The sequence below is a fragment of the Diadema setosum genome, chromosome 12 (assembly GCF_964275005.1).
Source record: "Diadema setosum chromosome 12, eeDiaSeto1, whole genome shotgun sequence".
In the NCBI taxonomy this organism is placed as follows: domain Eukaryota; kingdom Metazoa; phylum Echinodermata; class Echinoidea; order Diadematoida; family Diadematidae; genus Diadema; species Diadema setosum.
In genome coordinates, this window is record NC_092696.1 from 35791700 (window position 1) to 35807076 (window position 15377).

The 15377-nt window shown below is 38.2% G+C and overlaps 1 protein-coding gene across 1 annotated transcript; it reads right to left on the bottom strand.

Annotated features, from left to right (window-relative positions):
• Positions 1–2171: 2171 nt before the first annotated feature.
• On the bottom strand, positions 2172–15188 carry LOC140236176 (epoxide hydrolase 1-like). The gene is made up of 7 exons (XM_072316142.1): positions 14770–15188; positions 12884–13052; positions 10945–11059; positions 8886–9015; positions 7109–7314; positions 5689–5920; positions 2172–4898 (listed from the first exon to the last, which is right to left on the bottom strand). The coding sequence occupies exons 1-7, from the start codon at positions 15096–15098 to the stop codon at positions 4697–4699; spliced, it is 1383 nt and encodes a 460-aa protein (XP_072172243.1). The 5' UTR covers positions 15099–15188; the 3' UTR covers positions 2172–4696.
• Between the last annotated feature and the right edge of the window lie 189 nt (positions 15189–15377).

Sequence of the window (15377 nt, forward strand, 5' to 3'; positions counted from 1 at the left end):
TTTGGGTCACACGTCCGAACTTGAGCGTTAAGGATAAGCGCGCGCACCTAAACAGCACGATGCGATCGCGAGCACCATGGACTGGGCCATGGAGCACGCGCCGATCGAGAGTCGAGCTGGGGCGATGGATCCCAGATAGATCCCCAGGGTCGAGTATGGATGGGGTCATCGCGATCTTGATCGGGTGGCATGATCATGCAAAATGGAGCGATTTCTCCTTTGTGATGTACGCTGGGGAACCCGCTCATGTTCTCTGGAAAGAGGTGCATCTCAGCTCCCTCGATCCGTTTTACGGGAAAAAAAAAAAAAAAAAAAAAGAAAAAAAGGTGGAAAGAGAACAATTCAGTATTTTTAACACTATATGCATAGGTTTTAATAGTCAGGGGTAGATTCAGAAATTCCATAAAGGGGGGGGGGGGGTGCGCGTTGCCTCCTTCATTTTTCTTTTCATTTCTTTTGGTTTAACAGGGGGGGGGGGGAGCACCCTGTAAGCCCCCTTCTGGATCTGCCACTGGTTTAGTTCATTTGTTACATTATATCATATTATCATTCTTTTTTTATATATATAATTAGAGGTGAAATCAAAGACATCTTACGGAGTTCACTTTACACATTACCATCAATCATAGATGTATTTTTGTATGTATGTAGATCCATTATATGTACGTGCATGTATTTTGTAGGCCTATTTCTATCTCTTCTTGTCTTTATCTCTCTCTCTCTCTGTCTGCACACATGTGTCTATAAATATATATATATATATATGTGTACACAAAATATATAAATATATAGGGCCTATAAATAAATACATATATATGAAGAGTTTGTTCGCAAAAAACCGATAAGTCCATCTTTTAAGATTCTGAAGTACGGTCTCTGTCATAAAGTACAAAATAATACCTTTTAAATGATATATCGGTCACTACTTATTATAAAGGTACATTTTTAAAGGGATTGTTTGGTTGAGACCTAACTTCAGGTTTGTAACATTTTTTTTTTTTGGTGAGATAATGAGAAACCTCTTATGAAATATGAAAGAGCATGTAATTCTATGAGGAATTCAACGTTTATTTGATGAAAATTGGTTTTGAAATGGCTGAGATATCCAAAAAGAGCAATTCTAATAAAGTGTGGGACCCACACTTTATTACAATTGCTTTGTTTTACTCTGTTTTTGGATGCTTCAGTCATTCCTAACCCGATTTTCATCAAATAAAATTTGGATTCCTTTTAAAATGGTATGCTCTGTACTACATCATAAGTGTTTTCTTGGTATCTCGCAAAAATTTAAAAGCCCAATTTTCATCTCCACCAATACTGTACCATCACTTTAAAGTTATGGTCAAAAGAAGCAAAATTTTCCTTATCATTCTCTTTATTTTTCTTGACCATTAATCACAAATATCTCCATTTGGCAAATATGGACTTATCGGTTTTTGCAAACAAACTCTTCATATACTGTACGAGCTGAAATTTTCGCATACAGATATTTTCGCGAATTGCTACTTGGAGGACATTTTCGCGTGTTGTTAATTTCGCGGTTGCGAGGGTCTAACTGAACTTAGTTATTTGCGCAGTTATTTTCACGTGTTGTTATTTTCGCGGTTCAAAGGCGATTCGCGAAATTCGCGAAAATAAAACCACCGCGAAAATTTCAGCTCGTACAGTATATATATATATATGTATATATATAAAATTATGCTCTGCTTTACAGCATTGAGCACTTTTTAATCCTCAACAAACTATATATTCCCAACGGATATATACCCAACAGATATATATGTATTTACATATATATATATATATATATATATATATAATATGTTGAGAATTCACGTATTGGCTCCACGAAGAAATGAACTGGTAATGCATTTTTGCCAATAAAGAATGAGTTTATTTGACTCAAATTTTTTGTTTTGATACCGTCATTGTCAAGACTCCTGAAGAAGGCGGAGGCCGCTGAAATTTTGAGTTGAATAAACTCATTCTTTATTGGCAAAAATGCATTACCAGTTTATTTCTTCATATATATATATATATACGTACATTCGTATATGCTTGAATGTGTATTTGCATGCGATGATATTACACAAAGCATAATTTTCAAAACTGACATTGCACTACATACATGTACACAACAATTATAAAGCAAATGATGATTATTCATTCCTTTACTTCATATACAAACAGGGCAAATGAATCTATTCATCAGATCATAATTATATTTGGCATCATGGCTGTCACAAACAAAAGTTGAATGCAGTCAATCAATAAATATTTCTCAATTACATCGCTCTGTTTCAATTAATTTCACATTACGACATTCAAGGAATAAAAACTACGTATGCAGCTGCAATTTTTGTTCTGATGGCCATTTGCTGATATTGTATTAAACACACGTAAAGTTTAGATTACAAAATATGCTTACTGTAAAAGTGGATATTTTCGCGCGACTAATTTTTCGCGCTAGGCCGGGTCAGAAGAGTTTCGCGTGTTTTTAATTCCACGGAATCAAGACATCACGCACAGGAACGTATGGCAAGCAAAAATATTCGCGTGTTTTTATTTTCGCGCTAGTTTCTGGTTGCGCGAAATGCGCGAAAATTTCAACACCGCGAAAATTTCCACTTTTACAGTATATAAAAAAAAAAAAAAAACTTGGCAAGATAGAATTAGTCCTTTGGCACATTAAGGGGGTATAAAGTAGTTGATTCTCTTTCAATAACATTACATATATACTGCAAATCTATCTATATTTTCTTTTAAATCCAAAAATAATTTGATATAAAAATGAATCTGATATCAAAAATAAGCTGTATTTCACTGAAGTTTGGCAGTCTTGATTAGAATCTCTGCAACATCCTCTGTCATTAAGTCTTTGAAATCACTACATATAGACTACAGTAAACCCTGCAGGGGTCCAAGTTCATGAACCATTATTGCTACACTGGTAGGCAGAAAAAAAAAGTAATATTTTTTTTTTCTTATACTGCATTACATACAATATGGCTTTTGTATTGTAACACCTTTTCAAAAGGGTACAGAGCATTTTTACACATGAATAACAATGAATCACACATGATAAACTTACACAGGATATAACAGAAACGACACTATAAAATATCATCAAGCATTACTAAAATACCAGTAAATGTGACAACAGATATGAATAAAACAATTACCTGGATGATACAATTGCTACTGAGGGGGATAATATGAACTCCAAAGCTTGTAGGTGATGTTTGGAAAGGAGAGATTTCCAGCAATTTTGTTCGCTGTACGTGTCTCCAGAATAACTATTGAGGAAGTTGCACAGAATATGTGATTCATCTCATGAATTCATGAAAATTCCAGTAACTTTCTCTTGAAATACGGCACACAACTCCAAATTTCTACACATTGTATGTATACCTGTATCTGTATTGACCATGTTTGACCAGTTTATAGTCCCAATTTGAAGCTAATAGGGCCACTGTGTGTGTGAGTGTGCGTGTGTGTGTATATGGATGCCATGACGCAATTACATGTTGTTTATAGATAAAACTTTAGTATTTCTATAAAATGACCAATCAATGCATACAGTTAATGGCAGGTGTATACAATATATTGACAAAATTCAATAAAACATCAGTAAAATGAAATGGAAACATGCATACAACCCAAAGATGTGCACGTACATATTTATCTAATTATGGCGTGAACAAGACAACAGGGGGGTGTTTCATCAAGTTAGTCAGCGCTAACAAGTTGTGAGCGCTGACAATTTCAGCAAAATCCTTGGTTTTGATTGGCTGAGATGCTCTGGTCAATGACTATTACTATGGTAATTGTCAAAGACTGACAACTTGTCAGCACTGACTAACTTGATGAAACACCCCCAGATATTGAATATCATACGAGTAAAAAACACTTTCTCCAGATCCAAGGACTGTAGCATTGCATTAGTACTGGAGGTACTGGAGGGTCACAAAATATACTGAATATAGCCTACAAACAATTTATTTTAATTTCATTCTCTTTATAGAGGCATATACACTTGCATGTGACAAAGTCTTACTCTATTACATCGTAACAAATTTCATCAGTTTTAAGAAGCTTACACTGGCTTCCAGTCAAAAATCAGATTCAGTATAAGATATTGTTACTAGCATTTGAATGTTTCTATATGTTTGCTCCATGTTATTAAAGAAAGCTTCTTCAAATCTACACACCAGAAAGGAACCTTATTCAAAATCAAACATTTATTTGCTATTCCAAACACAGAATACCGCATTTTACAAGAGAGTGAAAATTTGCTTTTAATGCCCTTTAGAATAATCTACCCCAAAAAGTATAAGACAAATCACTGATATAAATAGATTCAAGTCTGCGTTGAAAATGCATTTGTTCACAGTGTAAGCAAACATGAAACTCGATACCATCACTGTAATTGGAATTGTATGTTTTGGTATAATCTGGCCATTTTTGAGCGCATATGGACATTATCACTTTGTGTTATGCACTATATAAGCACTGTCAATTATTACTATTATTATTATCGAATTTTGTTACATCAACACTAATGCCTCTAATTTTCTCCTTGATATATGTGAAAAATTGTTGATAGAAAATATACGTATATTCAGGAATGTTGTCAGAAATACTGATTTGATTTATTTGGCTGACTGATCCCAAAGTGAGATATTGGTTATTTGTCTTAAAGTGCTTCGACCTTCCTCACAAACTGCCGGATGTCGTCCGCTAGGAGGCGTGGCTCTTCAAAGGCGGCAAAATGACCCCCACGGGGCATGATGGTGTAACTGACGAGGTTGGGGTTGGCCTCCTTCAAGGCCCACTCAGCTGCATGGGTGAGGTCATGGGGAAAATCGGCATAGGCGTAGGGGACCATGTTCGCATAGCTACATAGGAAGAGGCAGATGGATAGTTGGATGGATTATTTGTGTATCTTACACTCCCACTTATAAAAGGCATAGACAGCTGGTTTCAAGAGTGCTCCTGAACAATTTTGAATTCTTTAAAAAAAAAGACAATCTGGCCCTGCAGTGCTCTAAAGTTTATCTTTATCTATTGTATTACCATGGCTTTCCTGTTTAACTGAGACTCATTGTTACACCTAAGTGAGGCTGCTATGTTTACAACTACTGGTAGGTCAAGCTTGGATACTGATGGAGCTTGATTAACAATTTAAAGTGTACCAATGTCAGGGCTCCACACTAACTTTTATTTTTGGTGGCCCAAAGGCAAACATCCGACCTTTTTTAGTGGCCAGATCAGGCTACCCCATTCTTCATTTCCAAAATTTTGGTGGCCCGACTTGCGTTTTTGGTGGCCTCGGGCCACCGGGCCACCGTTAGTGTCGAGCCCTGCAATGTGTTAAATTGTTAGAGAGATATGATGTGATTTATCAAAATACACATTCAGGGGCTATCACAGGTGAATTATGGCTGATTTTTTATTTTCAAATTTTTTTATTGTTATTATTATTATTATTTTTGTGCGTATTCTAGCTGTACACAAATGTTATTTTCCAGGGTAGGCTTAAAGACACATTTTAAGCTATCTTAAAGAGCATGAATACATAAAAGGGTTCAGTAAAGCTCGCAACAGGTGGCGAACAAAACCCCAAAAGTGGTAGACCACAGTCATGGCACATATGTCAACCCCCACTATTGAAAACAAAGCTCTCACCTATATTCGTATTTCTTTGAGGATCCCCCAAGTTCCTCTTTGTAGAGGCGCATGGAGGATGCAATGTTCCCATTGACCCAGTAGATCATCACGTTGGTCAAGAGCTCATCCAGCGTCCAGACTTTGGTCAGTCCGCCGTCTGGCAGGTCTCGCCACTCTTTGTTGGTCCAAGTTGAGAACTTTTCCATGATGTACGCAGCAAGGCCGACAGGAGAGTCATTCACACCTTGCCCTAAAAACATCAAGATGATCAAAGGATTTCATTTGGGATGCTGTTTCTCTCAAAAGTATACTGTATACGCCAAATATTTCGCAAGGTTTTTATTTTCGCAAATTTCGCGAGTCAGGTGCTATTCGCGAAATTAAAGACACGCAAAAAATATTGACTCTGATCCCGATGTGAATGTGACGTATTAAAGCATGTAGAGGTTCTACACTTCTCCAGTCAGTACAGGACTCCACGATCGCGAATTTAACCACTCGCGAAATCGTCGGGAATTCCCAATGTGCAAAAATTAAGACTCGCGAAATATATGCCGTATACAGTATATCAATCTCTGTTATGTTTAAAATGTGTTCTCACAGTCAACCCACAAAGATGTACAGTAGTTTATTTTTACACTAAAGGATAAATTAACTTGGTGTGTAAATGTGACGACGATACACTGAAATCAAATCGTATACCAATCTTTGGTATTATGTGACTGTGTATCACAACAAGAAATAAAGTCATAATTCAATCTATTTCACATAAAGACTCAAAATCTGTGAAATTGCACAACCTAGCCATTTTTTTTCTCTCTGCTCTACACAATTGTTAGGTTTGGAATCCCAAAATGAATGGGAAATTGTCTTTTTGACATTTTTTTTTTCTTTTTAACACTGCTTTTATTCTCTGGCATACTCTGTATGTGTAGGCTCTCTTGGATTTACGAATTTGGGCATGGAAAACCATCTAAATACTCTTCACTTTCAACTCTAATAACTTCTGGAAAGATGATGCTATTCCATTGAAAGTTAGTATTAATCATAAATGTTTAATGTGTGCAAAATTTCAGATTAATGCAATAAATCACAGCAGTTGCTATGCAACCTTCCATTCTTTATCCCTTCATTGCATAGAGCACCATTGGGTGAGATAACACTTTTCTAAGTGGTATACAGTAGGTACTTTACATTATCTATGAATTCGGAAAGTCACTTTATATTATGCTCTATGCAATCCTAAAGCTCAAAGTGTGCTCTTTCAGAATTTGCCACATCTGGCAACTTCTAGATGGTTTTGAGATGCAGGTTCACACATTTAACCCGGTAAGGATGGGCTGATTTTGCTACATAACATGCATTTCCCATAGACACCTGCCCAAGTATACTTGGGACTAGTCTACAACAGGTTAATACTCCAGTGCTCTTCACTGACCAGCAGTGTCTGGCTTGGTGGCCTGGATGTGCGTGTATCCGCTCTCCTGGAGGGCGAAGAAGAAGAGGGAACTGAACGGAAGAAATCGGTCCTGGTCCTCTTTCTTCGGCATTAGCAGGGACGGCCAGAATCCAGCGACAATGGGATAAAGGAGGCCCTTAAAGTTGGACAGGGTCGCCATGTTGTTGTGGACACCTTTCACATGGCTGACCAGCACAAAAACACAAAGCAAGAAAGAAACCAGAATGACGGACATCTACGATAAGACTCAAAGTGAGATGGTCATGCATCAAATACAGTTATCACAACTCTAGGGTCTGGCTATGGCTTAAATGTTTGTTTGCTTCCCTGTTCCACATTCCGCATTTTAAATGCAAACCATAAACAAATCAAGATTCAAAAGTGCAAATTGTCAAATACGACAAATGAGAGAATGGATACAAGTGGGATATGAGGAATACATCTACATGGTTATTCTTGAGGCCTGTGGTAATTCTTCCGAGGTAATCCTTCGGGTCTGTGTAACATCGCTCCCTATCTTAGAACTTCTGTTAGATACTAGTCATGGCCGGCGGAACTGGGGGGGGGGGGGATAATTTTTTTGCACCATACAAAGGAATACATAAGGTGTCATCATTTTGGGACCCCCCCCCCCCCCCCCACTTTTTTTACCCGGGAAGTGCGGAAGTGACACTAGAAAGAAATGGATAGTTTGCAGTGTGAGCGCGGTAAGGTGGTTTTTGCGCAAAAACCTTTTTTTTTTTTTCTTTGCTTGTCAGCTGAAGAAACCCAGAAGTGGAATGGGAAGGATGAGCTGAAGACCTTTTTTTTTTCTTCTTCTTTCAGCTGAAGAAACCCGTAAGTGGCACCAGAAGTTGCGCATAAGGCCCTTTTTTTGTTGTTGCTTGTTAGCTCATGAAACCCGGAAGTGGGCCCCTCACTTTGAAAAGACTCCGCCGGCCCTGCTAGTTACTCTGTTGTTGGGATACAGGTACAGGTACCCAACACTAATTTTCCTTACATTGTAGTTGTGTGTGTCTTTGTGTGTGTGCTGAAGTGGAGGTATAATATTAAGGAGCAACTGAACATGTTTATACTGGGAGGGGGGGGGGGATAAATCTCATTGCTACCATTATGGATCAAGATCAAATGAATGCCTGAAACTTTAATACATTTTGCTTCTCTAGAGTTTGTTTATAGGGTGTACATCACGAAAGTGAAAACGTAAACATGCTAAAAGTTACTTGACCAAAAGGGCTGGTACAGTTTTGACTTTTGTACGCAAATCTGCAGGATCTTTGCTGGTCATTTTATACATCAATTAGTCAATTTTTGAGCAAGTACCTTTTTTGTTTTGAATGAATAGAAATGTACATGCTCACGAGGTAAATCAACTGTGGCTTAATCAAGAAAGTTTCTCATTATAGGGGAACCTTATTACAACGTCAACATAGAGGCCATATAAATACCATGTACTTACATTACAGGTGTGTCAAGTTATCAAGGTACAAACACAAAAAACAGAGTTCTTTATAACAATATTCTACTGTATCAATTACAGGTGAAACTTGCTATAAAGAGATCTGATTTAAAAAAAAAAAAACCTAATATAACAAACTAATTTCTCCGGTCCCAATGAATTCATTTCCTGTGTTTTGTATTGTTTATTGACTACTGATGTAACAAAATATCTGATATAAAGAACAAACTGTCTTGGTCCCAAGGATCTTGTTGTACTGACTTTCCACTGTACTTGAAGAGCATTGAGGATACCTACTCTGGGAACATGATGGCCATATTTCGCGTGATGAGACTTCCCCAGTCGCCCCCTTGGACGTAGTACTTCTTAAACCCAAGACGACCCATCAGTTTATGGAAGAGCCTTCCCGCTTCAGACGCAGAAAAACCTAGTTTCATTTGAGGAAGAATGAGAAGATCAAATCAACACTGCATTACTCTTTTATTTATGGGGACTTAGATGAAATAACTATGATCCATGATTACCTGCATACAATAAAACATAAATTTCACGAGTTACGTTTCCTTAAACATAAAATGATATCATTTTCCAAAGCACCATTAACTCTTCATGTGCCATGGTGGAAACCCCTGTGTGCCACGTTATTCTGAGACACGAAGGTAGTCATGCTTTGAGAAAGAATTCTGTTTTTCAAATTGTATAACTTCTACAAATTTCTGTTATGATGGGCATAATAGTAAGCAAAGTTAAAGAGGAATGCCAAGCTTTGTTTCGATGTACGATGAATCTATTTTCAATTTTTCTTTTGAATGACCGGTTGCTACATTACTGTAAAGGCATGACTTTTGCACATAAAAACGTGACAGAAACTTGGAATGTACGAGCAAATCTAGTTGTGAACACCACTTGATAGTCAATCACCACATAGAATGCAAGCTGTATTATGAGAGGAACAAAAGCACGAGAAATGCTTTCATTGTGCCGCGGGATTAGCAGTGATTAGCGATTTATCGATCGGTTTTGGCGGCTTTGTTTGTTGAGCAGAATATGCGAAGTTGGCATGCCGTCGACTGAGTCGGATGTGCGAACGTGGCACATAAAGAGTTAAAGAGAGTATCTTGGTCATGAAGTGCTATTATATAATATACTATACATGAAACGTCCTACAGGCATTGTGTTAACTCTTTATGTGCCATGGTGGAAACCCCCTGTGTGCCACGTTATTCTGAGGCATGAAGGTAGTCATGCTTTGAGAAAGAATTCTGTTTTTTCAATTTGTATAACTTCTACAAATTTCTGTTAAGATGGGCATAATAGTAGGCAAAGTTAAAGTGGAATGTCAAACTTCGTTTCAATATAATTTGTATGACGAATCTATTTTCAATTTTTCTTTTGAATTACCAGTTGCTACATTACTGTAAAGACATGACTTTTGCACATAAAACCGTGACAAAAACTTAGAATGTACGAGCAAATCTAGTTGGGAACATCGCTTGATAGCCGACTACCACATGAGAGCCGTATATGAGAGGGAAAAAAAAGCACGACAAACGCTTTCATTGTGCCGCGGGATTAGCAGTAATTAGCGGTTTATCGATCGTTCTTGGCGGCTTTGTTTGTTGAGCAGAATATGCGAAGTTGGCACGCCGTCGACTGAGTCGGACGTGCGAACGTGGCACATAAAGAGTTAAAAGAAAAAGCCTCTATGCACGTTAACTACACTATACAGCATCTATAGCACCACAGCATACAGTTGTAAAGCTAGTCATCTTTCTAAGTGACGGTAACCCTGCAATCTGTGGTACTATCAGTGTTTTCTAGGTTTTGATACCACATGGAATAGCTGAGTGCCGCCACATATGAAATTACAATTGATTGTAAAGTTACAATTTTATGCAACAGGTCCATGGTCATCACCTGACCTATTTTATGTTTACATTTGACCTGGAATCACTTTCTCAAAATTGAAATAGAGAACCTCAACTTATGCACATAATGTCCTGTCTCTCTTTCACTTGGTAAGTGACTCCCTTATTTTCTGTTAATGTGATTGTGTAAATTTGAAGTAACATAGCCAAAATTGAAACTTACAACAAGCATTTTTGCTGTTATGCCAAAGTGCTCTAAATGATTAACCAGATGAAAGACATGTAAATGCCATAATTGCACTGAACACGCTCAACATTTGAATTGTCATATTAATACTCTACTTTTGAATAAATAGAACTGCGTGTACAACCCACATTTCCAATGACAACCTGATATTCAATCAGAACTTCTCTCCCATTTTGCAAATTGTACATTGGCTAACTTCTTGATTGGACAGAAGTTAGTATCCCGGAGCAACAGACCACACCTTGTTTGTGGGGAGCTTCTGAGAAGCCATATCCTGGGATGCTTGGGCAGACGACCTCAAAGATGTCATCAGCCGTCCCACCGTGACTCAGGGGGTCCGTCAGCATAGGTAGCATCTGAAAAATACAACCATTCATTCCATGTTTGCAATTCAATGTGAAGCATGAAATCAAGTCAAATCAAACATGTAGGCCCTAATCTAGCTCCACATGTTACTAGACACCTCTTTAAAATCAACATCATATCTGCAGCAGCTTCTTGGTTTTATGATACAGGAAGATTGCAGAAAATAAAATCCTGCTACTTTAAGGTTCAAGATCCACTGGTTCCCTGAAAAAACGTGCATAATTTGACTGTGACGGGCAATGTTAAGTTACCTCCTAACATATGTGCCTAGAAAAGCCATATGACAGCATGTGCGCAGAGTGGGTCTGTAATTGTCATCTCTTTCTGGGACTATCTCACAATGTGCTATATACAGTACTAGTACCTTGCTCACTTTGTGTCCTTGCCATTATGGTGTCACATTAATGACCTGAAAATAAGTTCCATGTGTACTGTTCTATGGTATTATATATATGTGCAATATCTGTTTTCACATATCTACAACTTATTTTCTTATGATTTGCGAACAGAAAAGACAGAAAAAGCGGAAAAAAAGACAATAAAGAAACGAGCACGCACAAAAACAAAAACAAAAAACAAACAAACAAACAAACAAACAAACAAACAAACAAACCCTGCTAATAACAACTGCCAATGTAACATGATACTGTGGAGCTGGGGACTATCAATGATTATGAAAATATTACCGGTATCAGCTATCTTTCCCCATCCCCTATCAAGCAAACATGAGACCGAGTTTGCTTTTCACTCCACTTTATGTACATAATAGCCTTGAAGCTGGAGGAATCATGCTATAGGTTTACATGGGAAATAACGTGCCCCCCCCCCCTCCCCCCAAAAAGCACAAGATATATTTAATTATTATAAGCACCTGCTGGTTAAGCAATTAACTTTTATGAAATGACTAACTCATGAATGCACTTCTTGTGTCGATGGATTACACCCCTAATGATAAGAGTTTGTGGTAGAACTGCTGGTACATGACTGTACTTTGCTGCCTTAGACTCGAGGTAACAGTGTTTGTGCAAACATTAGTGAGATATGGTGTCTGTCTAGACAAAATGTTATATCTGCACTCACCAACTTATGTCGGACTTGAACAACATCCCTTTCCTTTTTGAATGAGACCTTGTAAAGACCTGGTAAAGGTCATAAAGTGCACTGTCGTGCTTCTTTGTTTGGTACATATCATCCCTGTTCTCACTCTACTCTGAAGATTTAAAGGCAGGGGCCACGGAACAGGTGGGGGAGAGGGCTGCAGCCCCCTCCCCCACTACTTTTTTTTTTTTTTGCTAAAAAAAGAAAAGAAAGAGAAAAAGAAAACAAAACAAAAATCTAAAAAAAAAGAAAGAAAACAAATCGCAACACCCATGAATTTCCAAAGGTTTCATAGGGTCTACAGATCTTTCTTGTCCCCTCCCCCCCCCCCCCCCCCCGGATACTTTTGACCTCGACTTTCCCCTTTTCTGCAGTCATCCCCCCCCCCCCCAAGAAAAAAAAAGGCTTACCCAAAACGAATAAACAAAATTGAAATGCCTGAAAGGGAAAGTCCACATCTGCATGTTATGTTGCTGGTGTATAAACACAGAAATATCTGATAAGTTCATCAGTGAAAATTTATTAAGGAAACATAATGCATAAATAAATGTTATGAAATGTAAAATTTGAGAGAGTAATTACAAATTGGCAAAGTAAAATATCTAACTTCAATCTTCTTTTCCCCTCAGTTTGGGTCACTGCCCCAAGGAAATCTTTCCGAAACATCTGCATGCTAAAGGGGTTTCAACCATTAACTGTATTATCAAAATGGATACCTTGTAAAACTCGTACACTGATCCAGGCCAGCCATGGACGATGATGAGGGGCTTAGCCTTCTGTCCAGGCTTCAGTTTAGGCTTCACATGGAGGAAGTGTACATCGATACCCTCTATGTTGGTCAAGAACTGGTCATAGTGATTTAGCGTTTTCTCAGCATCTCGCCAGCTATGAGATAAAGTTAATAAGAACAATAAAAAAAAAAGAGTTGAATTGCATTTGAAAGACAGACGTAGAGCTCTTGCATTTTTATTTTTATTTTTTTTACTGAAAATTCAATTCAATTTTCTAATTTTGAAAACCAAACATAATCACAGTAGAAAATGAACATGAAGCAAAAAAGAATATGAGTCCACAAGAAGCAGAGTTTGTGAGTGGGGCCCATTTGATTATGAATGAACTTCTCTTGTATCTTTTCCACTATCAACAGAATCTTGGAAAATAAGTCCAAAACATTCTACAAACTTGGTTCCTTGGAGGTTTGTAGTATATGTCACAGTTAGTGCATAGTGGGTTACTGTATATAGTATCATATTTCTGTCTGACTGTCTAAAAGAAATGTTTACATTAGTCTCAGATGTCTCAAAACTCCAAAATGCTTAGTCATTGACTAGAGTACTACATACATATTATTTGTATTATGGAGGCTTAAGAGAGATGGGGGGGGGGGGGGGGGAATGCAGTGCTCAATAAACTTGATTACTCAGACCAGGGCCCGACTATTCACTTTGGTTTGCACATACAGAGTTCTCTCATAGCTGTGCTTCTTGCTATTATGGACTGTGATTGCACTTGAACTTTGTTCAGCTGGTATTGACTTAAAAGGTGAAGCGTCCTTTTCTTAATTCTATATTACGCACAGTTTGCAATGGCTTAGCTTTGCAAAGATGCAGAACTGCACTAGTGATAGTTTTATGGAAATTATAGAAAGGAATAATTTGCAAAGAAGTCCTCTAGATTTTTATCACTGATGTACGATTGTATGAGTCATGTGAGTGTGCATGAATCAGAAAGACTGGGGGTTCTACATACATACAAATAGATCTACATTGACACTGTTGCAAAGATGGGATTGTGCACACTTCGCAAATTAATTGTACCAATCATATTGGTGTCTTCTGTGCCAAAGTCAAAATGTACACAAATTTAACACAAATAGACCGAGTCATGGCGAGGCCTGGGTTACTGCTGGTAAATAATGCCTGTAATTTACCATATGCAGTAAATTTGCGGAGAACTGAGGACTGAGGTTTAACTCTTTATGTGCCAGGTTCGCACATCCGACTCAAGTCGACAACATGCCAACTTCGCATATTCTGCTCAAACGCACTTGGTAAGCCCGCCCAAACCGATCGATAAATCGCCAAATGCCACAGTACAATGAAAGCGTTTCTAGCGCTTTCGTTCCTCTCACATATACAGCTTGCATTTTATGTTGCCATTTATTGACTAAATAAACAAGAGGTGTTCCTCATACTGGATTTGCATGTAAATTCTAGGTTTCTGTCACTACTTTGTGTGCACAACCACAAGTCATGGCTTAAATTTACAGTAATTTAGCTACTAGTCATTTCAAAGAAGAAAAATCATCAATTATACATTTGTCATACAATATACATCAAAGCAAAGTTTGTCATATTGTCTAGACTACAACTTTACTCACTATAAAAGAAATCTATGAAAGTAAATTTAACACTGATTTGAAAAACAGAATATTTTCTCAAAGCATGACAACGTTGGTGTCTCAGAATAATGTGGCACACAGGGGGTTTACACCACGGCACATTAGAGTTTAAAGCGGTTTTTTTGTCAGTGACACTGTCACTCTTGAGTCTTGTTAGAATCTAATTATAATTACAGACACTCGACACTCTATCAGTTTTACCTGTATTTCTCGAGCCAGTATCTCTGAACCTGCTTCATGAAGTCTGAGTTGAAGCCATAATGGAAGGCCGAGTCCTCAAGCCGATCGACAAATCGCGTTTTTTCCAATCTCTCCTTGAGATCTGCCAACACTTTGTCAGACACGTTGACGCGAAACGGACGAACGGACGTGTCTTGTTCCTTCCCCGCCACTTCGGGCAGACCACGACCCCACCACCCGGTACCAACATCGGGAGGTTCTGTGAGCAGGTTTGGAGAGAGCAAACGTGAAACAAAATAGCCACAAACGATAGCCAGGACTAGAATAACGAAAGGTGTTTTCCAACCCATCTTTTGAGAAACTCCTGAATATACGGAACGAAATATTTAGCGAAGTTGAAGCGATAGACTGCAAGGTGTTTGAAAAGGTGGGCGGTACTAACAAACAAATACCACATGCATGCATACAGGGTGGTTATCTGTCACTCGTCTGTCTGAGGTCTGAGCATGCAGAGCGAGCGTACATGTACATGGGTACATGAGGGCAGCAAACAGCGCCTGATTTGTCTGCATGTGTGTTTCATTCATCAGCCAACGCGTTACCTTGAGGAATCGGAGCGAGCAAGGGCA

Excerpts from the sequence above, each read along its gene's own strand:
- LOC140236176 (XM_072316142.1), bottom strand. The coding sequence starts at position 15,098 with ATGGGTTGGAAAACACCTTTCGTTATTCTAGTCCTGGCTATCGTTTGT. Across the intron at positions 9,016-10,944 it reads AGAAGCTCCCCACAAACAAG|GTTTTTCTGCGTCTGAAGCG; the intron begins GTGTGGTCTGTT and ends AAATGAAACTAG. Across the intron at positions 7,315-8,885 it reads ATGGCCATCATGTTCCCAGA|CCATGTGAAAGGTGTCCACA; the intron begins GTAGGTATCCTC and ends TGTGCTGGTCAG.